Here is a 26544-nt window from a genome sequence, read left to right as displayed (position 1 = left end):
GACAAGCCTTTGGCAATCCTGGTTCGGCCCTAAGAATCATTTCTTCTTGTCGGCTCCGGGTTGACATTGACCAAAGATGCTTTCTGATGACAGTCCAGTCTCAGGATGTGTTGGTTATGAAACATACGTGTTCCTTTGCACACCACAAATATATTGTTGCACTAAGTAGAGTATGAGAAAAATGTAGATTACGGTAGTAATATCATTCTGTTATTCTGTAGTATAGTCTTTAGCTGTTGTATTTCCAAATAAAAGATGTTTCATTTGCTGCTGCTGAAAAGATTCTTTTGTGATCTGGACTTAATGCGAGATGCAGGACTCTTCCTCTGTGACCTGTTAATACACAACTAACATTATATCGTGTCACAGTCATAAATACACCCAATAACATTTACACCCCATTCTGTTAATTATTTATTGTATTCTCACATGAATACCTGGAATCACAAAGCATCACAAAAAATAAGCCCTAGGCAGAATTAGCTCCTTTAGCTAACAGTGGCTTACCACCCCAAAGTACCTTTGTTCCTACCAGAACTCAACTACCACATGCTGGTGTTGCCTGTCTGATCCAGGCTGGAAGCCCTATGTGAATAAACTCATTTGCCATCTCGCCATGATGTCTGGTAAGGTCCTGGAAAAAGGGAAGACTTTCTGGACTCATGGAAGAGTCACAACTCTTCTGATTAAACAGGGCTTTTGTAAAGCTTCTTGCACATGATGCTTTGGGTGAGTGGGAGATGTAGGAATCACGATCTAGAAACCAGGGGTAGCATGGCCTCAAATAATAATTCTTGAGTGCGACCAGTGAGAACCACAACCAGTGATTTCTTGGAGACAAATCCTTGGAAGTTGGCAAGTATGAATAAGCTGCCCCACCTGGTTCATACGGACTCATATGTGTCATGTCGTTTCCCTACATTATTTGACTAGTGACAGATTCAGGCCTTGAGAGTTTTTCTCCATTCTTGACTCTCGGTATTAAACGTGTTTTCTTTCCTTTGGCAGCCGTAGGATTAATGTCAGTATTCCTTGCTAGCAAGAAGGCTAATTACCAGCTTAGGAGTTTCCAGTTTGGGACCACTCCCAGTCCCTTTATAGTGCTGGTTACTCTCTTTGCCATTTGTATGCTCAACTAGGAGGTGGAAGGAGTTGCTGAAACCCTCTGTTGAAGTTGCTGTGGTGGCTGCAGTCGTGGTGCTGACTGCAGTTTGCTGTAGTGTTTCCCCCTGTCCGTCTTTCTTCCATTGTGTGCTGTTGTGGCGAAGCCGTGGGGCTAGCATCCCTTACCTGCCCACTCCCTAGCCATGAACTATTTAAGGGTCTTTTCAGGGCTTCAGGTTCTTGAGACTGGTGAGGAACCTGTATAGGGACTAGCTAGGAGTGGAAGGTACAGTGGCAGGTACGTGGAGGAGGTGTCCATCTTCCCTCTCACTAGTCGTAGGGCTCTCCATTGTTAGTGTCCCAGGTGTAGTCCTTGTTTGTCATGGTGTTAGCCCTGTTGTGTGATTTTCCTCATGACGGACGTTCCCCAAGTCCGTCTCATGACAATAAGGCAGCCCAAGATACTGATACAAGTTCACCCTTCTCTTCCCCATTCCTACAACCAGTCCATAGACTAGGTTTTAAAGTCAACCCAAATTAGAGTAAAGTTAAGGTAGCCATACACTTGAGATGGAAGTCGTACAAACCTATCAATTGATCAGGCTGACCTTATAGTCTTATGTGTATGAAGGCTTTCTCATTGTCCCTCATGACAGATATTGATAGGTATAGAGAGATTATTCATGTTGGATTTCAGCTGTCCTCCACTTACAGGGGATCCTTGCAGCTGCCCTTAGCCCCCTTCCCATCAAAATATTCATGCACACTTGGCAATATATGTGTAGCGCCGATGTCTCTGCAGAGACGCTGATTTAATAACCGCCCCGGCTGGTTCGCGTCCTCGCCCGCACTCCCCCAGCTGTCCATGCCTTTCCCTCCCGGGGCCTGTGCACGCATCTCAGGTCTCCTGGGAGTGTGCTTAGAGTGTGAGCATGTACATCGGCCCTCCTCTTAAAGGGCCGCATGCCATTTCCCAGAAATGCCTCAGCCTATGGCTGAGAGGCACTATATATTTAAGGCACCCTCCCATTAGGGAAGGTGTTTGCGCACACCTTGTTTCCTGTCTGTCTAGCTAGTTGTCAGGTTCCGTTATCCCTGTGTCCGTTACCTCATTACCTAGTCTGTCTTCCCATACCTATCTGTCCCTGACGTACCCACCATACCTGTCCGTACCCGCCTATCCAGCCTGCCTCAGTCATCCCACCTGTACCTGAGTCTGTCTCCAGTCCTGGGGGTCAGCTGCCACAGTCCCGGTCACTCCCTTGGGAGTGGTACTTGGAATACGCCTCACAGTGGGGGCTTAGTTAAGCCCCTTTCACTAAAGGGTAAGCTCAGGTCCCCCTGTGGTCTGGTGGGTCAACTAACCCTGTATCGGCCGCGAGCATTACAATATACATGTATATATAACTGATGTCATCTCTAGTGTATTGCTTATCATATGATTTTAAAATCTTTTCTGATATGTTTTACCCACCATAAACATCAGTAACCTTTAGTAAAGATGGGTATTGCCAAATAGTCATTTGGTTTCTCGAAGATCCATGACCAGTGATAAGTTCTCTTGTATCTGGCAGCCAAAGGATTGAGCAGATCTGATCCTGAAAAATGTTGAACAACACAAGAAGAATAGAACTTAGTATAATAAAGTATCCCTAAATTTAAAAACTAATACATGTTCTTCACATTCAGTACCTCTATTTATGCTCGATATACAATGCAAGTTCAATGGCCTTCACTTATCAATATTCAATAAAAATAAGTCAAATGAGTGCTGGTGAAACTTTTTGATTTGGGGGGATAGACTAGAATTAGTGTTGAACGAGTAGTTAACTATTCGTACTCGCTATGCTGTTAGCGAGTACTGTCCGCTACTCGCATATTCGTTACGAGTAGCGGGCGCAATGTAAGTCAATGAGAAATACTCGCTAAGTATCGAGTAATCCGAAAGCTGTACTTTTCGTGCAAGTAGCGGACAGTACTCGCTAAAAGCATAGCGAGTATGAATAGTTAACTACTCGCTCAACACTAACTAAAATCTCTTTCCTTTCTACATGCAATAGCGCATAATTCACCACATAGTAAACTAAGGTATAATTAAGCTGTCGCGGGCGGGGAGGACGCCGTCGCTGCTGCGCTCTCGCTAACGCTCGGGTCCGGCGCTGCTGCGATGGTTGGTCAGTAGCTCGAGCGGTGGGCCGGATCCGGGGACTCGAGAGGCGCTCCTCGCCCGTGAGTGAAAGGGGTGGTTGGTTTTGGGGATTTAGTCCGTGACGCCACCCCCGGGTCGTGGTGAAGATGGGCACCACCGCTGCAGGTGACGGGGATCCCGGGAGCGATGGTGGGGAGCAGCTGGGATGTTGTTTTCCCCCTCCGTGGGTAGGGGTCGGTGGTCCCGGGGCCCGGTGATGTGGTGACGGGGAGGCAGGGTCGGTGAGGTGCAGGGTTGCAGGGACAGTGCGGCGCGGTGCCGGATGGCACGGGTGTACTCACTCAGCAAGAAAGGTACAAAGTCCTCGGTAAACTAAACGGATGGATGGACGGGTCCCGCAGCCGGCTGCAGTGCTTCTCCCCGGACAGGTGATGGCGGCTGTCTTTCCCTGCACCTTAATGTTCTCTTTCTGACTACTATGGATTCCCAACGGTAGTCCGCTCCCCGGTGTATGGGTACCGGAGGAGCCCGTTTGCCCGCAGACGCTGGCCCTTGGGTCTCTAGCCTTAGGCGGTAGCTGTATACCCTCACGGTGTGGGCTGTTGCCTTCAATGGGGACTTTTGCTGTTGTGAAACCCCTGGGGTTCCAGTCACATTCGGATCTGACTATTGTCGGCGGCTCCAAGCCTGGTCGGGGTCCGATGGCCCTGCCTGTGTGTGCTGGCTTCACTTCGCTCCCCGGTCGGTACCGGTGGGCCGTCACCCGTCCCCGGTCCTACGGTTCCGCGTTGCACCACCACTCCTGCAGACGGCCACCACCGTCTGCCAACCTTGCTGTCAGTGCCTCGGCCACAAACCCAGACACCCAAGTGCTTACTCCTCACTCTTCAAACTCCTACACAGTTCTGTCACTTTTCCCACCTCCAGGCCTGTGAACTCCTCGGTGGGTGGGGCCAACCGCTTAGCTTCGCCCCACCTGGTGTGGACATCAGAACCTGGAGGGAGGCAACAAGGATTTTGTGTTTGGCTGGTGTCCCTGTATAATGGGGGTGGGGTGTTTGTGTGTTATCTGTGACGACCTGGCTAGGCCAGGGCGCCACAAAGCAATGGCAACAACTCTTGGATCTTCTATGAAAGTATGGACATATACCTCTTAAGTCGGACTTATCTACCTGTGGGTTTGTGTTTGTTGATTTAGTGATTTGTCCATTAGTTGTATCCCAAATACGTATGTAGCCATCGCTCATTCCACCTCCTACAGCAAGAGTGTCTTTAAGCCATGGACACCAGTTCATTGCCTGAAGAAGATAAACCAAAATAACATGTAACTAAATAACATTACAAATCACAGATCTTTTTAAATGCTAGAGTTAAGCAGATCAATAAAGGCGGCTTTACATGCCTGGATTTATCGTTCGTTCGCATGAGAGATTGCACTAGCCCCCATCGTTTGTGCGTTACAGGCAATTTGTTGCCCGTGTCGCACAAAGTCGTAAACCCCCGTCACATATACTTACCTCCCAAACGACCTTGCTGTGGGCGGCGAACATCCACTTCCTGAAGGGGGAGGGACATTCGGCATCACAGCGACGCCATACAGCGGCCGGCCAATAGAAGCGGAGGGACGAAGATGAGCGGGACGTAACATCCCGCCCACCTCCTTCCTTCCGCATTGCCGGCGGCTGCAGGTTAGCTGCAGTTCATCGTTTCCGGGGTGTCACACGTGGCGATGTGTGCTGCCTCGGGAACGACGAACAACCAGAACGCAGAAGGACGATCGATTTTTTGAAAATGAGCGACGTGTCAACGAGCAATGATAAGGTGAATATTTTTGCTCATTCACAGTCGCTCGTAGCTGTCACACGCTACGATATGTCTAATGATGCCGGATGAGCGTCACTAACAACGTGACCCCGACGATATAGATGTATCGTAGCGTGTAAAGCCCCCTTTAGTAAAAGATTGTCTTCGAGTCAAATTTACTAAAATTTTCAAGTTCCTGTGAGTTTGAACACTCCAATACAATTCGCAAGGATTTTTCATGCGAAGGCTGAAAACTCAGAATCAGCTATTGACGTCAGGCACACCCAGATGTGCTTACCCATTATGTCCTACAGCTATTTTAGATGATGTCCAATTTATCAGTCACCTGAACTTATAGCTAATTGACTCGCCCACCCCAGGGCTATGGGACACCCGGTGCCGGGCCGGACTAGTCCGGTGGTAGTCAGTGGTGGCTGGGCCCGGCTCCGTGGCCCTGGTGGGTGTCAGTATAATATGTGGCTGATGACTTTAAGTTTGTGTTCGTGACGCCACCTGTGGTATGCGGCTATTAAGCCGCCGCTGCTGTGTAAGGCCTCCGGGGTGATGAAGTGGCAGCAATGGTGGTACTGCTGCCCACAGGTGGAGCGGTGCCCCGGGACACAGTTGGTGCTTGTGGAAGTCTATGGTGTTGTGTGACTAGCACGGTGCAGGGCCGACAAGCAATGAAAGAAACAGGCACAAACAGTAGTCTCTTTACCTTCTCCTCTTTTACTCGGCAGAAGTTTAGTCCAGGGAGACCGTCACAGATGGTAAAGGTGGTCCGGCCGGCCTGGAAGTGCCTGGGGTGATCTTTGGCCAGTTGAGTATGAGGCCTACTCCTTAATCTTTCTTTGCTGTTTTAGGACACTGCACTTTGGGTTAGCAATTGCCCTCTTGCTGCTGGGACTGGTGGTTCGTCCCTTTTTCTGTGGGGTAGACTGCGCAGGCCCTCTCTGGTGCTTCTCTGCTGGAGTCCACACCAGGCCCTTGGGATGCAGCTGTACCTTCAGATTGCTTCTGGGCCAGGGGGCTTGCAGCTCTCCTGCCCTCCGGATTCAGCTACCAGGGATGGATTTTATGCCCTGGCAACTACAGACTCCGATGTCCGAGTCTCTGCTGTGCCTCTCTGCTCCCCTTGCTTCACTGGTCCAAGCTATCCCAGCTCTAGGCCCCAGTTTCACAAGGCAGCACTACTCTGCGTCTGCACTCTTTCACTCCTGTCTCCAGACTAACCACTACTTCCTCCCTTCAGCCAGACTTAAGGAATGCTCCCTGAAGTTCCAGGTTCAGAGCTCCCTCTGCTGGCCGGAGGGAGAACTGTGTTGGGTGTTAACTTACTGGCCAATAGATCTCCCAATTACCTCCAGGCTCAGCATTAACCCTTTGGGAGGGCAATGCTGTTGTGGCGACCAGGTCCTGGGGTGCCACACTCCCCCTTAGTTAAATTCAGTACTCCCGGACTGTAGAAACAAACATGACATGTTAGAACATTTCATCCCATTATGGGAGGCGCAAATACTTTAACGTTACAAACTTAAACATTACTATAAGAGTCCAGTGTGGCTCCCTGCCGGGTGTCCATTACACTGCTCCATGGGGGACCCGCCGCGATCAAACCCCCAACGTAGGCTCTGGGCGTGCGTCAGAGCATTGATGACCCCACTCTATGCACGCCGGACGGGTTTTTCTTCAGGGGTGTTGAGCACACTGGTGCTAACTATGAACAATTTAGGTGTTGGCCACCCATAGTCCAGTGGCCCAATTGTCCATTTTCGCAATCAAAGAAAAAGAAAAACATTTTGTACACAACCTTACAGACATTTTGCATAACTATGTACATTCTAATAAATACTCCTTCTTTTTCCCTTATACAGTTGACTCTCTATACCTTGGAGGGGGTTGTCCCCGAGTGCTGCGTTGGGACCTGCGTAGCTCTGGTGTTTGCCCCTGACTACGTGGTGCGTCTTCTACCTCAGCACTACAGGTGGGCCTAACCCCGATAGGTAAGCGTGATGGTTGCCTATGTGGTCTAAGAGTCGCCAAGGGTATGACAGGTTCACCACTGACAGGGGGTTGATCCTCCTGTTCCACTGCTGGCGTGTCATCTCGTGTTGGAGCGGACGGTTCTTTAGGTGGATCCGGAACCTTTTCTGTTTCTGGCTCGACCAACTGCGGAAACGTCAAAACTGGTACCACTATGGCATTGTTTATTCGGGACCAAGTTTTGGGGAATTTTCCAAGGATGGTTTGAATCATCTCCCCTTCTTTCTCTTGACTTTGGGGACTTCCTTGTACTTCTTCCATTTCTCTTTGGATTCTGCACCGTTCAGGGCACGCTTTCAGGCGGTCTCGAGAAATTGCTTGATAGGTCTTGCCTTCATCCTTGCTTATGAGGCATACCTTACTATTGTCAAAGTTGGAGGGGATAATGGTGTAGGGCTCGTTTTCCCACTGATCATCCAATTTATGCGTCCTCCGCTTCTTCTTGAGGACTTGTTCTCCAGGTGCTAAGGGAGTTGCTGGGGCTGTTTGATTGTAATGCTGCTCTTGTCTCGTTCTTGCTTGAGACAGGCTCCTCTCTACGCACTCCTGGACCTTACGGTACCGCTGCTGCCGTTCTGTATCCCAATCCTCTATTTCTTGAACCGCCTCAGGCGACACAGTCCCCATCTCAAAGTCTACAGGCAACTTGCCAGGTCTGGCTCGCATCAGGTAAGCGGGGCTGCAGTTGGTCGAATTTACTGGGATATGGTTGTACAGGTCTACCAGATCTGGCAACTTCTCTGGCCATTGGTTCCTTTCTTCCAGCGGTAGGGTCTTCAGCATATCAATAACCACATGGTTTATTTTCTCGCACAGTCCATTGGTTTGGGGGTGGTACGGTGTGGTTCGGATTTTCTTACAGCCGTACATGTTACAGAACTCTTGGAACACTTCGGCCTCGAATGCAGGACCTTGATCAGTCAGTACCCTTTCCGGATAACCGTGAGGTCAACAAAAGGATGCCTGGAACGCTCTAGCTGCTGTTCTGGCTGTCTGGTCCTTCACAGGCACTACTACCAGGAAACGAGAGTAATGGTCCACAATGGTGAGGGCGTACACATAGCCTGACCGGCTTGGTGTTAACTTCACGTGGTCCAGGGCCACCAACTCCAGGGGCTGCTTCGTGACAATTGGCTGTAGGGGAGACCTTTGGCTGGCATCATCCTTCCGCCTCAGGTTACACGGGCCACAGTCTCGGCACCACTTCTCGATCATCTTTCTCATGTGCACCCAATAGAACCGATCACGGAGTAGGGCCTCCAACTTCTTCCACCCGAAGTGTCCTGCGTTATCATGATACGCTGCTAGGACCATTGGAGCATCCCTCTGCGGAACCACTGTCTGCCAGACAAGTTCATTTGTTCGCCAGTTGACATATCTCTTGCAGAGCTTGCCTTGGTAGGTGAACAGTCGTCCCCTCTCCTTCCACAGCTGCTGGGCTTCCTCTGGAGCGTCTGGGCCAAGATGGGTCTCAGCTTGCGCTAGCTTCTCTTTGACCAATCGCACGGCCGGGTCACCGTTCTGTGTCTCTTCCCAATTATGGTGGAGTAATGGGTTGACCGAGACCTCGTGCTGGCTTGAGCGCTTCACTCCCACAGCATGCTCACACTGGGAAACACCTTGGTGATGGAAAGCCGGTAACTCTATCTCTTCGAGTTCATCCAGGTCTTCTCCAGACTCGGGTAAGTGAGGCATTCTGGACAGCGCATCAGCATTGTTATTCTTCTTGCCAGCCCGATACTTGATGGTAAAGTCAAAGTTAGACAGCCGGGCCATCCATCGCTGTTCCATCGCACCTAACTTGGCTGTTGCCAGGTGTGTCAACGGATTGTTGTCCGTGAAGATGGTGAACTTGGCCGATGCCAGATAGTGCTTGAAGCGTTCAGTCACTGCCCAAACAATAGCGAGGAACTCCAGCTTGAAGGAACTGTAGTTTTCTGGATTCCTTTCTGTGGGCCGAAGCTTCCTACTGGCGTACGCTATCACCCTCTCTCTGCCCCCCTGTACCTGGGACAGAACTGCTCCCAGTCCCACGTTGCTGGCGTCTGTATACAGTACAAACGGTTGGCTGTAGTCAGGGTAGGCCAGAATTTCTTCTCCCGTGAGAGCCCCTTTCAGCCGGACAAAGGATGTTTCTAGTTGGCTGCTCCATTCAAATGGAGGGCTCTGCTTCTTAGCCTGCTTTGGCTGGCCCACCAGAAGATCTTGAAGGGGCGCTGCTATCTTGGTGAAACCATTAATGAACCTTCGGTAGTAGCCCACCAGTCCAAGGAACTGCCGCACCTCCTTCACTGTGGTGGGTCTTGGCCAGTCCTTGATTACAGTGACTTTCTCCGGATCAGGTGCCACACCTTCTGCGCTGACCACATGACCCAGGTACTGTACCTTTGGCTTCAAGAGGTGACATTTGGACGGCTTGATCTTCAGGCCATATTTCGACAAGGACTCAAACACTTCGGCTAAGTGCTTCAGGTGGTCCTCATAAGTCTTGGAGTAGACTATGACGTCATCCAGGTACAACAGCACGGTTTCAAAGTTGTGGTGGCCCAAGCAGCACTCCATCAACCTTTGGAATGTCCCTGGGGCGTTGCAGAGCCCGAATGGCATACAATTGAGCTCACAGAGGCCCATTGGTGTCGTGAATGCAGTCTTCTCCTTGTCCGCCTCTGCCACGGGAACCTGCCAATACCCACTGGTGAGATCCAAGGTGGAGAAATAGTTAGCTGACTTTAAGGCTGTTAGTGACTCCTCTATTCTGGGCAGTGGATAAGCATCTTTATGTGTAATGCGGTTAATTTGCCTGTAATCTACACACATTCTCATTGTACCATCTTTTTTCTTTACGAGCACTAGTGGAGCTGCCCAGGGGCTACAACTATCTCTGATAACCCCAGCCTCCTTCATTTCTCGTAACATTTCCTTGGCACACTGATACTGTGCGGGGGGTACAGGGCGGTATCTCTCTTTAATGGGATGATGATCACCCGTGGGGATTTGATGTTTAACCCCTTTCACCTGCCCAAAATCTAGGGGGTGTTTGCTGAAGACCCGCTCGTACTCCTGTACCACCCGGTAAACCTTATGCTTTTGGTGCGAGGGGGTGGAGTCGGTGCCTACATGTAGTTTTTGGCACCAGTCTTCCAGCTGCCCCTTGGAGCCATTGTCTTCCGCCTGGTCGGACGGGATCAAGGGTTCCACTGCTTTAATGGTATTGTTGCTGACAGTGTACAGTTTTGCTACAGTGGCGTATCGGGGCAATTTGGCCTCCTCCTCCCCACAATTCAAGACACGGACGGGCACTCTCCCCTTGCGGACGTCCGCTACCCCTCTGGCTATCAGGACTCCAGGCCTACTGTCTGAATACACCGGTTCTACCAAGGCATGGTAATCCTGACCCTTGAGGCCTATTGCTGCCCGACACCATATCAACATTTCACTTCTTGGGGGTATTGCAATGGGGAGGGGGTCACTTACCCTCACACTGCCAATTTCTCCTCCGGCCAGCTCTACCTGCTGCCTCCTCATCAGGGCTCTGATCTCCCTCTGTAGGGCACGCTGCTGCCCGGAGCTGGCAGTTTCAGACGCCTGTTGCAACAAAATTATCACTTCGGCAATACAATTTTCTATCACATTTGTACCAATGGTTAGCAGTGGGTCAGATTCTTTGCGATCAATATCTACAATTATCATTCCCTGACATGGCAATTCCACCCGCCCCACTTTAATGGTTACTTCTTTGTACCCAATTTGAGGTAAGGGCTGACCATTACTGGCCACAATTGTTAAATCATCATCTGGGCCATGGTCAATGTCTGAATCAGCCCAATATCTTTTGTACAGTTTGTGGGGGATGGTTGTTACCTGGGACCCCGTATCCAGGAGGGCATTCAAAGGGATCCCATCCAGCACAATGGGAAGGACCGGTCGTCCTCCCACATCCTTGCTGCGGCTGGGGTTTGAGCCGGGCTTCCTTACACCTGGGGGTTGGCTCCTGGCCCCAGGCTCAGCCCATTTAAAGGACAGCGTCGTGCAATGTGGCCCGCCTGGCTGCAGCGGCGGCAGATCGGTTGTCCTGTTGAATCATACCGGTCTGTGTCTCTGCCTCGGGTCGGCGGAATCCTCCTCTGTCGCATCCATGGGACGTCATCTGGGCTGGAAGCCAACTCGATTTTTGCAGGCGAGGGGGTCATTTGTAGAGACTGCACGGTCTTGGCAAGGGCAGCCACAGTCTTGGTCAGCTCCTGGAACTGCTGTCTGAGCTCTGCAGTGGGATCCTTATCCAGGGACTGCGCCTCAGCCCCTGCAGTGGCTCGTGTTGCAGGCACCACCCCGGGGTACGTGATAGCAAGAGGCCGGAGGGGTACTGGGTCATTCGGTGTAGATTCTCTCAGTACCCTGATGGCCTGGTCCTTAAACTTTGCAAAGTCCAGAGCAGGGTTCTGCAGGACCAGGATACGCAGCTGGGTCCTGTGGGCGTCTGACAGGAGCCCCTCTATGAACTGCTCAGTTAGGAGTTTGTGTTCCTCACGTACACTCTCTGGGTCCACCTGTTTAACTGCTTTCAGGGCCTCTTGCAGGTTTAAGGCATAGTCCCTTATGCTGTCTTTGGCCCGCTGCTTGCACCCAAAGAATCTCATCTTTATCTCTGCTGCGGTGCGGGTGTCAAAAGTACTCTTTAGCTTGGCCAGTATCTGGGCTGCTGTCCCTTTATCTGTATCAGGCCAGGACTTCGCTTCACGCTGGGCTGCGCCGGCTAGCTGTCCCATTACTATGCCCACCTTCTGGCTCTCAGTCAGCGGATACACCCGGAATAAGCTGTGCAGGCTTTCTCTGAAGTCACTCAAGGTATGGGACTCCCCGGAGTACTGCGGCAGCCATTCTGCTCCCGGTATGTACGGCATGGTGATCGGCATTACCGGCGCTACAGTGGGGGCTGGGGCGACGGCGACTGGGACTGCTTCGGCCGGTGCTGCGGCGCCTTGGGCGATGGCAGCCACCTGCTCTCCCTCTGAGTCGGACATCTTCCTCCCCCTTAGTGAACCTTACCAGGCTCCGTTCACTTTTCAAATTTTCTTCTGGGTCGCGCGGGGTTAACAGCGCTCTGCTCTGATGGCGCGCTCCCTTCGCGCTCTTTGTCAGGCACGCCCCCCTTCTTCCTGCGCTCGGCGCGGCTAATGGCGGCGGCAATTTACAACCAGTACACAGTCTTTTAAGCACAATTCCTGCAGGCGCACAGTACCCGGTGGGACCGGGCACGAAATTCTGTTCGTGACGCCAAAAGTTGACTCGCCCACCCCAGGGCTATGGGACACCCGGTGCCGGGCCGGACTAGTCCGGTGGTAGTCAGTGGTGGCTGGGCCCGGCTCCGTGGCCCTGGTGGGTGTCAGTATAATATGTGGCTGATGACTTTAAGTTTGTGTTCGTGACGCCACCTGTGGTATGCGGCTATTAAGCCGCCGCTGCTGTGTAAGGCCTCCGGGGTGATGAAGTGGCAGCAATGGTGGTACTGCTCCCCACAGGTGGAGCGGTGCCCCGGGACACAGTTGGTGCTTGTGGAAGTCTATGGTGTTGTGTGACTAGCACGGTGCAGGGCCGACAAGCAATGAAAGAAACAGGCACAAACAGTAGTCTCTTTACCTTCTCCTCTTTTACTCGGCAGAAGTTTAGTCCAGGGAGACCGTCACAGATGGTAAAGGTGGTCCGGCCGGCCTGGAAGTGCCTGGGGTGATCTTTGGCCAGTTGAGTATGAGGCCTACTCCTTAATCTTTCTTTGCTGTTTTAGGACACTGCACTTTGGGTTAGCAATTGCCCTCTTGCTGCTGGGACTGGTGGTTCGTCCCTTTTTCTGTGGGGTAGACTGCGCAGGCCCTCTCTGGTGCTTCTCTGCTGGAGTCCACACCAGGCCCTTGGGATGCAGCTGTACCTTCAGATTGCTTCTGGGCCAGGGGGCTTGCAGCTCTCCTGCCCTCCGGATTCAGCTACCAGGGATGGATTTTATGCCCTGGCAACTACAGACTCCGATGTCCGAGTCTCTGCTGTGCCTCTCTGCTCCCCTTGCTTCACTGGGCCAAGCTATCCCAGCTCTAGGCCCCAGTTTCACAAGGCAGCACTACTCTGCGTCTGCACTCTTTCACTCCTGTCTCTAGACTAACCACTACTTCCTCCCTTCAGCCAGACTTAAGGAATGCTCCCTGAAGTTCCAGGTTCAGAGCTCCCTCTGCTGGCCGGAGGGAGAACTGTGTTGGGTGTTAACTTACTGGCCAATAGATCTCCCAATTACCTCCAGGCTCAGCATTAACCCTTTGGGAGGGCAATGCTGTTGTGGCGACCAGGTCCTGGGGCGCCACATAATCATTGGCTTTAATTGTCAGATGTTTGTATGGATGGAAAATCAAATATTTAGAATGAGAAAGTATTGGAGAGCAGCAGAGCCGAGAGTATCAGAACCACAGCAATTCAGTAAACACCTCTTTCTATTCTTTTCTCTTTTCTCTGGTCAGTTTTGAAAATTGGGTAATGAACCCCTTGAACAACAAATCCCATTCCTATTATTATTTCAATCTGAAACGTCTCACCTTTACAGCTGTGGGATGAGCGATGCTCTGTAGCGGTGTGGTAATATTGGAGGATCCTGGATCATATGGCCAGATATTAAGAAGCCCATCACTTGATCCACTAGCCAAGTGCTTTTCTGATGGTGACCACTTCAGACTACAAATGCCTTGTTTGTGACGTAAAGTTCCAGTGTGATGTTCTGCCATGCGGACATCGTGATGGTGTATATGACCGAGCCTGGACCCACTGGACAATATGGAAATTATCATTAGGGTTTTATTGCAGCATGTACAGTATGTTATTAGTTCAAGCTTATGGGGATTCTTTAGGTTCGTTTGGTTTTGGTCTGATTTGAATATGCAAAAGCCCTTGTCTGTTGAGGTCAGTGTCATGATTCCTCTGTGCAAAGTAACTTGCACACTGGGAGATGCTCTGCTGCATTTTCCTGGACTACTGAGCTGGCAGGTTGATTGACAGCGCAGCCTTCCATGCTGGTTCTGGGAGGTGCTGATTACTCAGGTGTTTCATCTTCCTAGTAATTGATCTGCTTGTTTGAGCATGCTCTCCCAGAACTTTGCCAGTTGCATATTCTGGTTCAGTTGTTGTGCTGTTGCTCTGTGTTCCTGCTAGTGTTCTATTGTTTCTTGACCCTGGACTGTTGTTTTGACTCCTCTCTGTCCGCTCCCTGTTCTTGTTGTGACCTCCTAGCTTTAAATGTCAGACCGTTATGTGACGCCCTGGCCAGCCAGGTAGTCACAGATAGGGCCCCGCATTACACCGTTCCCTAACAAGGTGACAACAGCCAAACATATAAAACCCTAGTCACCCCCCTCAGAGCTTGATGGACACACCAGGTGGTGGAACCAGACGGTTGGAAGACTCCCACCTAGGAGTCTCAGACAGCCTGGGGCGGGAAAAGAGACAGTTTGTAGAGTTCAAGATGGAGAGGTGTGTGCAGCTCCAGCAGAGGAGGAGAAAACCCAATTTGAGCAGGTGCCGGGGTAGGAGCCCTGGTACCGTTGGCTAGGAGGCAGAGGAAGGCCTCTGTCTGCAAGAGCCGGGAAGACGGCTCGGTGGAACCGAGGTGGACCGGGACAGGGTTGTAGCCCGCCAGTACCGACTCGGAAACCGGAGCCCAACGGCGAGTACTCGGACCCTGAAGCTAGGTCCAGAAGCTATTGGGGGCTAGCTAATTAACTGATTGTGGCCAGAACTAGAGGTCTTGTCCCACCCAAAGTCCCGACTGAAGGCAACAGCCCAACGAGGGGGATAGAAAGCCACCGCCACGGCACAGAGATCCCACGGGCCAGCGTCTGCGGGCAAAGGGCTCCTCAGGCAACCAAAAGCCGGGAGCGGACTCCTGAAGTTGCAAGTGCAGGTAGTCCACCATCACAAACAGGTGCGGGTGAAAGACAGAGACCACCAGCCGGGTGGGGGACCAGACTGCAGCTGGCTGCGGGCACCGACCACCATCACCTTGGTTTACCAGAGACTCGTGTGTTTACTAATCGTGAGTACATCAGTGCCCCCCGGCCGCCCACCTCCCTGCACCGCCAAACACCCCCAACGGGTCCCGGGGCCACCATCCCTGCCCACTGAGGGGTTAACAACTTGCTGCGCAACATCTCCCCCGGTTGGCCCGTAACTGCAGCGGTGGTGTCCATTTTCACCACATCCCATGGGTGGCGTCACGAACTTAACGCGGCTCCGGCCGTACAACTACGTCCCCAAACCACAACCCCTTTTTGATCGACGTGACCGCAGGCCCCCGGGGTCCGGTGACCCTCGAGCCACCCACTGAAGGTCTGGATCCGAGCGGCTCGGCTGCCGAGCACGGGGCAGTACAGTTACCTGACCACATCTCAGTTCAATAATAAACACCAATTTTTATAAATACAGATATAAACTGCTAATAGACCGAAAAAAACGATTTCTCTAAAAACTATTTTTATTTATAAACATTAAAATAGTAAGTTCAAGCTAAATCTTATCATACATAGCTATATCGGTCAGTGAACACACAGCCGGTCGTGCAGAGCTAGATATACTCCCCAAACAAAGTGGGGGAAACGCGTCGGGAATCTTCTGGGAGTTCATTCTCCAGCAAGATAAGTTTACCCAATTGGGATTTAACTATCACAGGTCCACATTATATTTTGGTTGGTTGTTTGTACTGGGTAGCAGATGTTGATAGCCACCTGCGGAACTCTTTCTCCCCAATCATTGTCCGTATACCATCTGAGGGGAGCATATGTACAACTACTCCGATTGGGGACTTATTTTTATTTTTTATGACTAACAATCATACCAAATATTCACTAGCATACTGACTATGCACCTAGTGTGAGTGAACCATTCTGACTTCAGCACTAACCACATCTCTTTTGGGCTTTGGGTCAAATATTGCCGCACAGGCAGGTTTAGGGTTTAATAGGGATAGCCGACGTTGAGCGGGGGCGCCCAAAACTGTATAGTGTCTAACCTCCGCGGCCAGGAAGGAGAAAGATTAGGGATCTATGACCTGGCCCTCTCTAACATCTCATCTTTATCCCTATTACCACCGAGTTGAACCATTTTTGGGCTATCCTGCATCCCCCTAGATTATTAACTCTTTTAGAGTATATCTAGCTCTGCACGACCAGCTGTGTGTTCACTGACCGATATAGCTATATATGATAAGATGTAGCTTGAACTTACTATTTTAATGTTTATAAATAAAAATTGTTTTTAGAGAAATCGTTTTTTTCGGTCTATTAGCACGTCTCAGTTCACTCCTTGAATTTATTATGTGCCTTCCTGGAATTCTTACCCCTGGATTGTGATCTTGTACTGCCCCGGGGTTCAGCCGGCTGCCGAGCCGCTCGGATCTGGGCTCGTTTCTGGTGGGTGGCTCGAGCTCCTCCCGGACCCAGGGGGGGTCACGTCGCTCTGAAGGGATGCTGGCACTTGTGAGGAGTGGTGTTCGTGGGGAGGTCCACGGCCAAGGCCGCAGTTGTTTGTTTTTGGGGGTTAAGTTTGTGACGCCACCCACGGGTTGTGGTGAATGGATGAACACCACCGCTGCCGTTGACTAGGCTCCCAGGGACGGTGTTGCGCAGCTTGGGGATGACCCCTTCGTGGGTAGGGGGTGATGGTCTCGGGGGCCCGAGGGATCTGCTGAGGCGGGGGTATGGATGCGTGCTGGTGTGTCGGCTCGGTGCGCGGCCCGAGGGCACTGTTGTACTCACTATTACAGACACACTGGAGTTTCTGGTAAACCAAACAAGATGGTGGACGGTGCCCGCAGCCAGCTGCGCTTTTCCCTTTTTTCAGGTTGGTGGTTTCCGCCTTTCTCCTGCACCTCACTTTTAGTAGAATGGTGACTCTATGCCTGAGCAACGGTAGTCCGCTCCCCAGCTTTGTGTGTGCCGGCAGAGCCCGTGTGCCCGCAGACGCTGGCCCGTGGGATCTCGATGCCTGGGCGGTGGCTTTCTATCCCTCTGGTTGGGCTGTTGTCTTCAGTCGGGTCTTGGGTGGGAAAGGACCTAAAGTCCAGACCCCAATCAGTGAATTCGACTCGGTCCAGTGGTTTCTGGGCCTCGTGCTTGGTCTGAGTACCCCTCCTGGTGCTCCAGTTTCCAATCGGTTCCCCAGTTCGGTACCGGCGGGCCACTACCTGGTCCCGGTCCCTTAAGGTTCCACCGGCTGTAATCCCAGCTCCTGCAGGCGGCCACCACCGTGTGCCTCCTTGACACGGTACCAGGGCTACGACCCCGGCACCGGTCAGTGTTGTCGCTGCAGACCTGACACCTTAGGCCTGCTGCACTTGAACTCCAGCACAAACTGACACCACTGAACTTCAAACTTCAACTCACTTTGTGTTTCCTGTCTCAGGCTCTCTGGACTCCTAGGTGGGCGTGGCCAACCGCCTGGCTCCACCCCCCTAGTGTGACCATTGAACACTGAGAGAGGTGACAAGGGTTTTGTAGGTTGGCTGCTGTCACCTTATTAGGGGCTGGTGTTTGTGTAAGGGCCTACCTGTGACTACCTGGCTAGTCCAGGGCGTCACAATCTGACTTCACCTCTGTGTACTCCCCGAATCCATACATGTCCCCCTGTTACCAGACCCTGACTACTCTTCTGTTTGTACAACCTGTAAGTAGTTACTGCATTACAGTCAGAAACATGGAGATAACAGCAGAACTTCCATGGAAGCATGCCACACTGCCGTTAGTTGCTCTTCTATGCTGTGTGATGCACAAGCTCATTCATTATATTACGTTCCTTTTCTATAGAAAATTTATAAAAATAATTTAAAAAAGGTCTCTAAGGCTACTTTCACACATCAGTTTTTTGCCATCAGGTTCAATCCGGAAAAAAACGGGTAAAACGGATCCGGTACCGCATCCGTTTTTTCCCCATAGACTTGCATTGTTACCGGATTGTACCGGATGGCTTTGCGTTGCATCCGTTTTTTTCCGGATGCGGCAAAATTAGTTAAAGCGGCGGCCGGAGGCAACGTAGCTTGCACGTTTTTTTTGTCCGGCAAAAAAAACGCATTGCGCCGGATCCGGCGCGATACGGCGTGTTTTACAATAGAAGCCTATGGACGCCGGATCCGGCGTAATGCGGTAAAAAACGGATGCGGCCGCCGGATCCGTTTTTCTAAACTGAGCATGCTCCAATGTAATTAACAAAACGGATCCAGCCAAAAAACGGACGAAAAGGATGCAAAAACGGATGCAAACCGTATCCACCGGATCCGTTTTTTAACGGATCCGGCATAACGGATCCGTTAAAAAACGGATCCGGTGGATACGGTTTGCACTTTTTTTTCAGGATCCGTTGGATCAGGAAAAAAAAGGACTGTGCCTGAATACAGAAAACTGATGTGTGAAAGTAGCCTAAGAAAAGTGCAAGTTGTCATGGAAAGACCCTTTTCATCTACAGTGAATTTCTAACCTCTTCTTACCTGCTTACAATGTGTTGATTCCAACTTAGAGCTCCCACTACAGACATGTGTCCCAACATGTTCCTGAGTCGCTTCTGTGTTTCAATGTCCCAAAGCTAAAAATATAAGAAATATATAATTTTATTGTTCCCTGAGATTATTTAGAAATTTACCTATAAATTTGGTCAGTTTAGATCACAATTTAATTGGACCATGTAAAAAGTGGCCATACGTTGCTCTTATTTAATTCCTGAGTATTCAAATTTATTTTTGTTCTTGTTTTTTATATTAATTTTTTATGTATTGTTTTTTCTTTAATTCTACCACACAATCTCAGAGATATGGGTCTGGTTATAGAGTGCCAATTTTCATGACACTTTCCCAGAAAATCTTGTAAACTACGCCTCCATTGTGAAGACCAGAGAAAGTAGCACTACATAAAAAGAAAAAAATGCCAATATCACTGGAAAAAAATGGCATGGAAGTAAAAATTTCCCGTAGCCTTGTTTACATAAAAATATACATGCACTTGATCTGAGATTTCACAGTTTCAAACTGTTTAAGCACTGGTAAAAATAAAGAGAAAAATCACTAATAGGGCATACCACAGTGTCATGATAACTCCGGGATTACGGGGGAACGCTGTCCCTCAAGCTAGGTGGCTCTAAGATATCCCTAGTCTCAGGGATACTGCTAATGTTGGGGATGCCTGAGTCTCTTTCCTGGCCCTGCTTCTGACCAGTCCTGATCTGTTCTGCCCTCCCCCCAGGGAGGGACAGGACAGGAGTTTAGTGAAAGTCACAGATATAGACAGAAAAGGGAAAAAAATAAAACAGAGCATAGTCACAGGTAAAAATGATAAGAGATTCAGGAGGAAACACAAGAGAAGGAAGGAAGCTACAAAAAAACAGGGGTACATTTCCACAACAAGCAAATAGCCCAATTTTCACCAGAGAATCTGGGACACTACACAGACGAGCATAGAAACTATAGCTGGCATGGGTAGAAGATTTCATCCAGGTTCATTAGGAGGGGAGCAGATATGATTGGCCTTCCCACCGCATGTGATCAAAGGAACCTAACAAGCCAACTAGCAGAGATTAATTCCCTCTAGCCTGCCTATGAATCCGCACACAGCAGGTCGATGCCCGCCGAGTCTGCCTGTGAGAAACTATTGAGTGGAGTGTCAGAATCTGGAACGTAAAAAGAGCCTGCTCTTTCTTCAAATATTCCTATAGCAGTAAGAGCAGCCAGAGTTCCCTTACTCATTGTTAGCATTTAAGAGCAGGTGTATGTATTTTGTAGTTATATTGTGTTTTCAGCTAGCACCTGTTCACACCTGTTGGATGTGTGGGTCAGTCTTTTTGTTAAACCTCCATACAATGTAATTTCTTGTCAGCTCCGTATTACTAGAATGCATTGAATATGGGGTCTCCAAAAGAAAAATACATCCTGTAGATTTAGGTCAAGTACTGCCCTTTGAAATAAGAAAGTCTTCCCTACATTCCTAGGATGGAATCTGATCCCATCTATGGCGTTAAATATACTCAAGCCTGGAGTCATAAAAGAGCTATATGTATGATAGAAGCTTAACCTCATCCAGTAAAAAGTAAATCTATGATAGATTTATGGAACTGAATACTATTATTTGATCATCAGATGATGATGTGCCAGGACACTGTGAATTTACCATAAAAGCTCCATTGTGTTAGAAAATTACACTCTAAAGGCCACTTTACACACAGCGACATCACTAGCGATGTCGCTGGTGAAAGCACCCGGCCCCGTCGGTTGTGCGTCACGGGCAAATCACTGCCCAAGGCGCACAACTTCGCTAACACCGGTCACACATACTTACCTTCCTCGCGACGTCACTGTGGCCGGCGAATCGCCTCCTTTCTAAGGGGGGCGGCTCGTACGACATCACAGTGGCGTCACTAAGCGACCGACCAATAGAAGCGGAGGGACGGAGATGAGCAGGCCGAACATCCCGCCTTCCTCCTTCCTTCCTCATTGCCGGCGGCCGCAGGTACGATGTTGTTCCTCATTCCTGCGGTGTCACACATAGCGATGTGTGCTGCCGCAGGAACGACGAACAACCTGCATCCAAAAGCAGCAGCGATATTTTAGATTAGAACGACGTGTCAACGATCAACGATATGGTGAGTATTTTTGATCGTTAACGGTCGTTCCTGCGTTTCACACGCAACGACGTCGCTAACGAGGCCGGATGTGCGTCACGAATCTTGTGACCCCAACGACATCGCGTTAGCGATGTCGTTGCGTGTAAAGTGGCCTTCAGGCCACGTGCACACTAAGTATTTGGTGAGTTTTTTACCTCAGTATTTTTAAGCCAAAACCAGGAGTAAAACAATCAGAGGAAAAGTGTAATAGAAACACGTCACCACTTCTGGATTTTTCTCCCATTCCTGGTTTTGGCTACTGAGGTTAAAAAACTCACCAAATCCTCAGCGTGTGTGCTCTGCCTTACATTCATCCCAAATTATCAGTTTAGGAGTAGAAGATACCTGAACTTCTCCATTGCTTGTGCCAACTGCCAAACATGACCCGGTACTTATCCATGATACCGATGAAACATACGTGGATGGAGAATGTAGACAGATAGTTTGAGCAACATTATTGTCTTCTGAATTCCATATACACACAACTGATCTAAGACCCAGGGCAATGAGATTTTCTGAATTCCAGTCCAACAGGTTTAGATCTGAAAACAAAAACAGGTGTATGCTAGAGGAGTTATAGTATGGTATATCTGAAGGATAATTTTATTTTTAGGCAAAATTTTTCATAAATGAGTGGTTTACATCTTTTTTCTCAAATTAGCCCTCCCATGAAGTTTTTTTAAATAAATCTGTGAATATGTGTACAGTTTATGTGTTAATATACTCACCTACTGCCGCCTTCCCTGAGATCCAGCGCCGTTCCGCTCCTCATCTCAGTGATGTCACCACTTTTAAGACTATCGGATTACACTATGCTCTATGTGTGAGCCGGAAGTCTTTTTTACATCAAGTCTATGGAGCCTCGTTCTGAGCCTCGCTTTGAAGTTCATGCAGATCGCTGTGTGATCTAGAGAGTCTGAAGAGTGGTTATGTCACAGAGAAGAGGAGCAGAATCATGCAGGATCCCAGGTAAGGCAGTGGTAGGTCAATATATTAAAGCGCATCAATCATGAAGATTTTCCTACATAACCTAAAGCCAGTGCTACTGTGACGCCCTGGGCAAGCCAGGGGTCACAGGTCACAACACCACAAGCACCCCACATTCCCTGCAGGTACACACTAGGTCAAAATATAAATCCTTGTTGCCTTCCTCCAGGGGCTGGTGTCCACACCAGGGGGTGGGCCAGGCGGTTGGCTCCACCCACCGAGGAGTTCACAGCTCTGGAGGCGGGAGAACCAGGCAGTTAGCTCAGGGAGAGCTTGAGTGTGGAGCTAAGATAGAGTTGAGAGTTGAAAGTGAAAGGAAGTGAAGTGAAGTGGTAAAGGAGGAAAGTAGGAGTAGTGACAGCAAGAAGCCTGAAGTTAGTTCGGGTGTGTGCCCCGGACTGAGACAGCAAGGTTGGCAGACGGCGGTGACCGTCTGCAGGCGAGACTGATTGGAGGTTGCCGAAAGGACCGTGGACGGGTGGTAACCCGGCGGTACCGGAGCGGTATACGAAGATTAGTCAGCACCAGGGCAGGGGCCTTTCGGATCCCGGCAAGGCTTGGAGTCGCCGAATTTTCCAAATCCGTCAGTGAAAGGGACGACTGTCTCCCAACAACCAAGTCCCGTTTGAAGGCAACAGTCCGACCGTTAAGGGGAGACGCCGCCACCACCAAGGCACTAGTTTCCCAGGGCCAGCGCCTGCGGGCAAGAGTGGAGCTCCTCCGGCTCATATCCAAGCTGGGGAGCGGGTTACCGGTGGGAACCCATCGCTACCAAACAACAACATATAGGTGCAGGGAAGAGACCGTCACCGTCAACTGCAGGGGATATCAGCAGCGCAACCGTCTGAGGGACCCGTCCAACCAGCCGTTTGTTTACCGAGAACTGTGTCGTGTTTACTGGCTGAGTGAGTACTTCCGTGCCGTGCGGCACAGCGCTGCCCCTGCGCCCCTGCACCTCCACAGGCCCCATAGCCTGCCTGTCCACCATCCAACAACCCCATCACTGGGCCCCGGGATCACCAACCCCTACCCACGGAGGGGCAACACAACAACTGGCTGCTCCATACCATCACTCCCGGGATCCCCAGCCAGAGCAGCGGTGGTGTACACCTAATCACCACAACCGTGGGTGGCGTCACGGACAATAAACTAACCCCATACCCAAAATCCCCTTTTCACTCACGGGCGAGGAGCGCCGCTCGAGTCCCCTGGATCCGGCCCATCGCTCGAGCCACCGAGCAGCAGCAGCAGGCCGCAGTGCCAGCCGGACCCGAGCAGTGGGAGAGCGCGGCGTCCCCTCCTCCGCCCGCGACACTACACTGGCACTATCAGGCTGATTCTATACATACCTTTAATTGTGAGCTAGGATGTATAGGTTTTGAAACACAAGCAAGTAAAGTTTGTAAAATGAACAGGTTTTTGATTGGCAGCAGCTTCCGATCAGCTAATAGTGGGGGTGGGTTTCCTGCCCCCCTGCCTGTCTGTCCTTGTCTCCCCCTATCTCTGATTTATGCTAATTCCATTATAGAAGTGTTTTACTAATGGTTGTGGCTAGAAAGACCTTGCTGACGTCATACCCAGGTGACTAGAAGGGGCAGGGCCTCAGCCAACAGAAAAATAATGTTGCTTTCTGGTATCTGCTATGTGGGCTGAGGCCCCGCCCCTTCTGGCCACATGGGTATGACATCAGCAAGGTCCTTCTAGCCACAACCATTAGGAAAACGATTCTATAATGTAATTAGCATTATTAAAAGATAGGTGGAGAAACAACAGGCAGGGGGGCAGGTATCACTATGAAAACCCACCTCAGCTATTAGCTATTTAGCAGCTGCTGTCAAACAAAAAGCTGCTCATTTTACAAACTTTAGTTTCCTGTATTTCAAAAAGTATACATCCGAGCTGACAACTAAGGAGCACTTTGCACACTACGACATCGCAAGCCGATGCCGTGCGCGATACTCCCCACCCCCGTCGCAGCTGCGATATCATAGTGATAGCTGCCGTAGTAAACATTATCGCTATGGCAGCTTCACATGCACTCACCTGCCCTGCAACGTCGCTCTGGCCGGCGAACCGCCTCCTTATTAAGGGGGCGGGTCATGCGGCATCATAGCGACGTCACACGGCAGGCGGCCAATAGAAGCGGAGGGGCGGAGATGAGTGGAACGTAAACATCCCGCCCACCTCCTTCCTTCCGCATAGCCGGCGTGAGCCGCAGGACGCAGGTAGGAGATGTTCCTCGCTCCTGCGGCTTCACACACAGCGTTGTGTGCTGCCGCAGGAACGAGGAACAACATCGTAACATCGGTATTTCCAAATTCATGGAAATGACCGAGGCTACACCAATGATACGATTACGACGCTTTTGCGCTCGTTAATCGTATCATAAAGGATTTACACACTACGATATCACCTGCGACGCCGGATGTGTGTCACTTTCAATTTGACCCCAACGAGATTGCACGTGCGATGTTGCAGCATGCAAATGTGACGCCCTGGACCCCAGGGGTCACAGGTAACAACACCTACCACACAATACACACACCCCCATCCCTTGTGAGGACACACCAGTCACCCGAAAGGGAGACCTGATGCCTCCCTCAGGGCCAGTAGGGCACACCAGGTGGGCGGAGTCAGGAAAGACATGCCCACCGAGGAAACTACTGTCCTGAGGCAGGAAATACAAAGAAAAGAAGTTGTAGTGTGACAGTGACAGGAGGTGTGGAGGAGCAGCGCTGTCAGGGATCCGGGTTGGAGCCTTGAATCCCCGTAACGTCAGGCAAGCAGACGGTAGTGGCCGCCTGCAGGAGTACCAGTATAGCAACCGGCAGAACCGTAGGGACCGGGCCAGGGTTGGAGCCCGCCGGCCCTGAACCGGGGAGTCAACTGTTTACCGGAGCACCAGAAACCGGGTACTCAGACCCCGTCCTAGCTTAGAAGCCACTGAGTGTAGGCAAATTAACTGATTGCAGTCTGGACCTCACGGGTTCATCCTCACCCAAAGTCCCGAAAGAATGCAACAGCCCACCGATACCGGGTGAGAGCCACCGCCAAGGGCCAAACATCCGACGGGCCAGCGCCTGCGGGCAACCGAGGGCTCTTCCGGCAGCTAAACGCCGGGGAGTGGGCTACCACTGCCCAGGCAGGGGAGCCAACAACCACAACAAGAGGTGCAAGGGAAAGGGGCTACCATCAGCCTCACAAGGGACACAAGCAGCCGGCTGCGGGACCAGACCATACCCGAACTTTGGTTTACCAGTGACTCTGAGTGTGAATTAATCGTGAGTACACCAGTGCCATCCGGGCACGACACCGCACCGCAGCACGGCACCCTGCACCCCGACAACAACATCGTCGCCAGTCCCCAGCGGGCCCCGACACACATCGCCCCTACCCACGGAGGGGCCGACATCCAGGCTGTGCCTTCAACACCGATCCCGGGAGCCCCTTTCACTCCAGCCGCAGCGGTGGTGCATCCCTTCACCACGACCCGTGGGTGGCGTCACGACCCCTACGACGACAACGCAGCCCCCCGGCTGCGAACCTCGTCCCACACCACCACCCCACTGCCTCCCCTTAACAGAGCGACATGGCTCCCGGTCCGGAGGCGCTCGTGCCACCGACAACCCGAACCCGGACCTCGAGCGGCTCGGCCCGAGCAGCGGAGCGGCCGGGCCCCTCTTAGGGCGGTACACAAAGTGCCCCTAAAGGTATGTATACAATCAGCCTGATAGTACCAGTATAGCACTGGCTTTAGTTTATATAGGAAAATCCTGGTGATTGGTGCGCTTTAACACACTCACACTACTCCACATACACATATACATAAATTGATTAATAAAAAAAAACCTTTATGGGAGTGTTTTTTAAGGAGCACACCACTCACCTGTGTCTCAGCTCCCTGTACCCTACTAATGATCGATAATACCGGCATCGCTAGCACAAACTGTGCGCTCTATGATTCTGCAAAAAGAGATGGCTTTGCCTTTGCAGTATCAAAGGAGCACTTCAGAGCGGCATGAGCAAGCTTGATATGAAAGAGCTTGCACACACTCTGTGCCTAGGAAACAGACCACCGCTGATAGGGCATGTGCATCTGGCATATTTAAGATGCTAGGTATACCCATCAAGTTTTCCTGCAATGTTTTTCCCGAAGTTTCTTTTTAGACATCTTTTTTGGCGTCCTTGAAGTCGGCATTTTCTTGTGTGTTAATAGTTCCAAACCACGAGAATGGAGGACTGACTTCTTTTAACCACTGCACATCTTTGAAAGCAAAGAATAGTTAAAAGAAACTTAAGACTGAACATTTTTTTACCATTGAAGTGAATTTGCTCATTTTTTTATTATTATTATTATTATTATTATTATTATTATTATTATAATTATGGGTTGGTTTTTTTTACACTTTTCAGACATGTTCCATACCCATAGATTGCAGAGGTGGCCCCTACCCTATGTAATAAGCTATAAACTATGAAAGTAAAAATCCCTCCCTTAAGAACGGGGAATATTTTTGATAAGTAGATAAGATTGCAAATTTGTTTGTCTTTACAAATACTTTGACATGATTTTACCTATTTAATGATGTGAAATAAAGGAGATTTAATGCTACAAAGTAAGTAAGAAAGTAACTAATATAAAGTGTATCCACTTTACAGCACTGTGTATACAGATCATACAGGACGAAAATGAATGTGTAATGTATGTATAATGCATAATAACACATTCCAGTCACTGTATAACTGTCGATCACTATCTAATAGCGATAATAAAAGTGTAGTAATGAAGA

General features: G+C 50.3%; 1 protein-coding gene across 1 annotated transcript in view; it reads right to left on the bottom strand.

The window, feature by feature from the left end:
• Positions 1–200: 200 nt before the first annotated feature.
• Positions 201–26544, bottom strand: part of CDC20B (cell division cycle 20B) — a 94571-nt gene continuing 68227 nt past the window's right edge. Inside the window, exons 8-13 of the mRNA XM_075342755.1 lie at positions 21113–21309; positions 18606–18700; positions 13675–13900; positions 4426–4551; positions 2579–2696; positions 201–333 (exon numbers count right to left, since the gene is read on the bottom strand). Coding sequence (XP_075198870.1) covers positions 230–333; positions 2579–2696; positions 4426–4551; positions 13675–13900; positions 18606–18700; positions 21113–21309 — 866 coding nt within the window. The 3' untranslated portion in view covers positions 201–229. The remainder of the gene's footprint in view (positions 334–2578; positions 2697–4425; positions 4552–13674; positions 13901–18605; positions 18701–21112; positions 21310–26544) is intronic.

Source organism: Anomaloglossus baeobatrachus, chromosome 1 (genome assembly GCF_048569485.1).
Source record: "Anomaloglossus baeobatrachus isolate aAnoBae1 chromosome 1, aAnoBae1.hap1, whole genome shotgun sequence".
In the NCBI taxonomy this organism is placed as follows: domain Eukaryota; kingdom Metazoa; phylum Chordata; class Amphibia; order Anura; family Aromobatidae; genus Anomaloglossus; species Anomaloglossus baeobatrachus.
The sequence above is the reverse complement of the archived record's forward strand: the minus strand, read 5'-3'. Positions and strand labels throughout refer to the sequence as shown.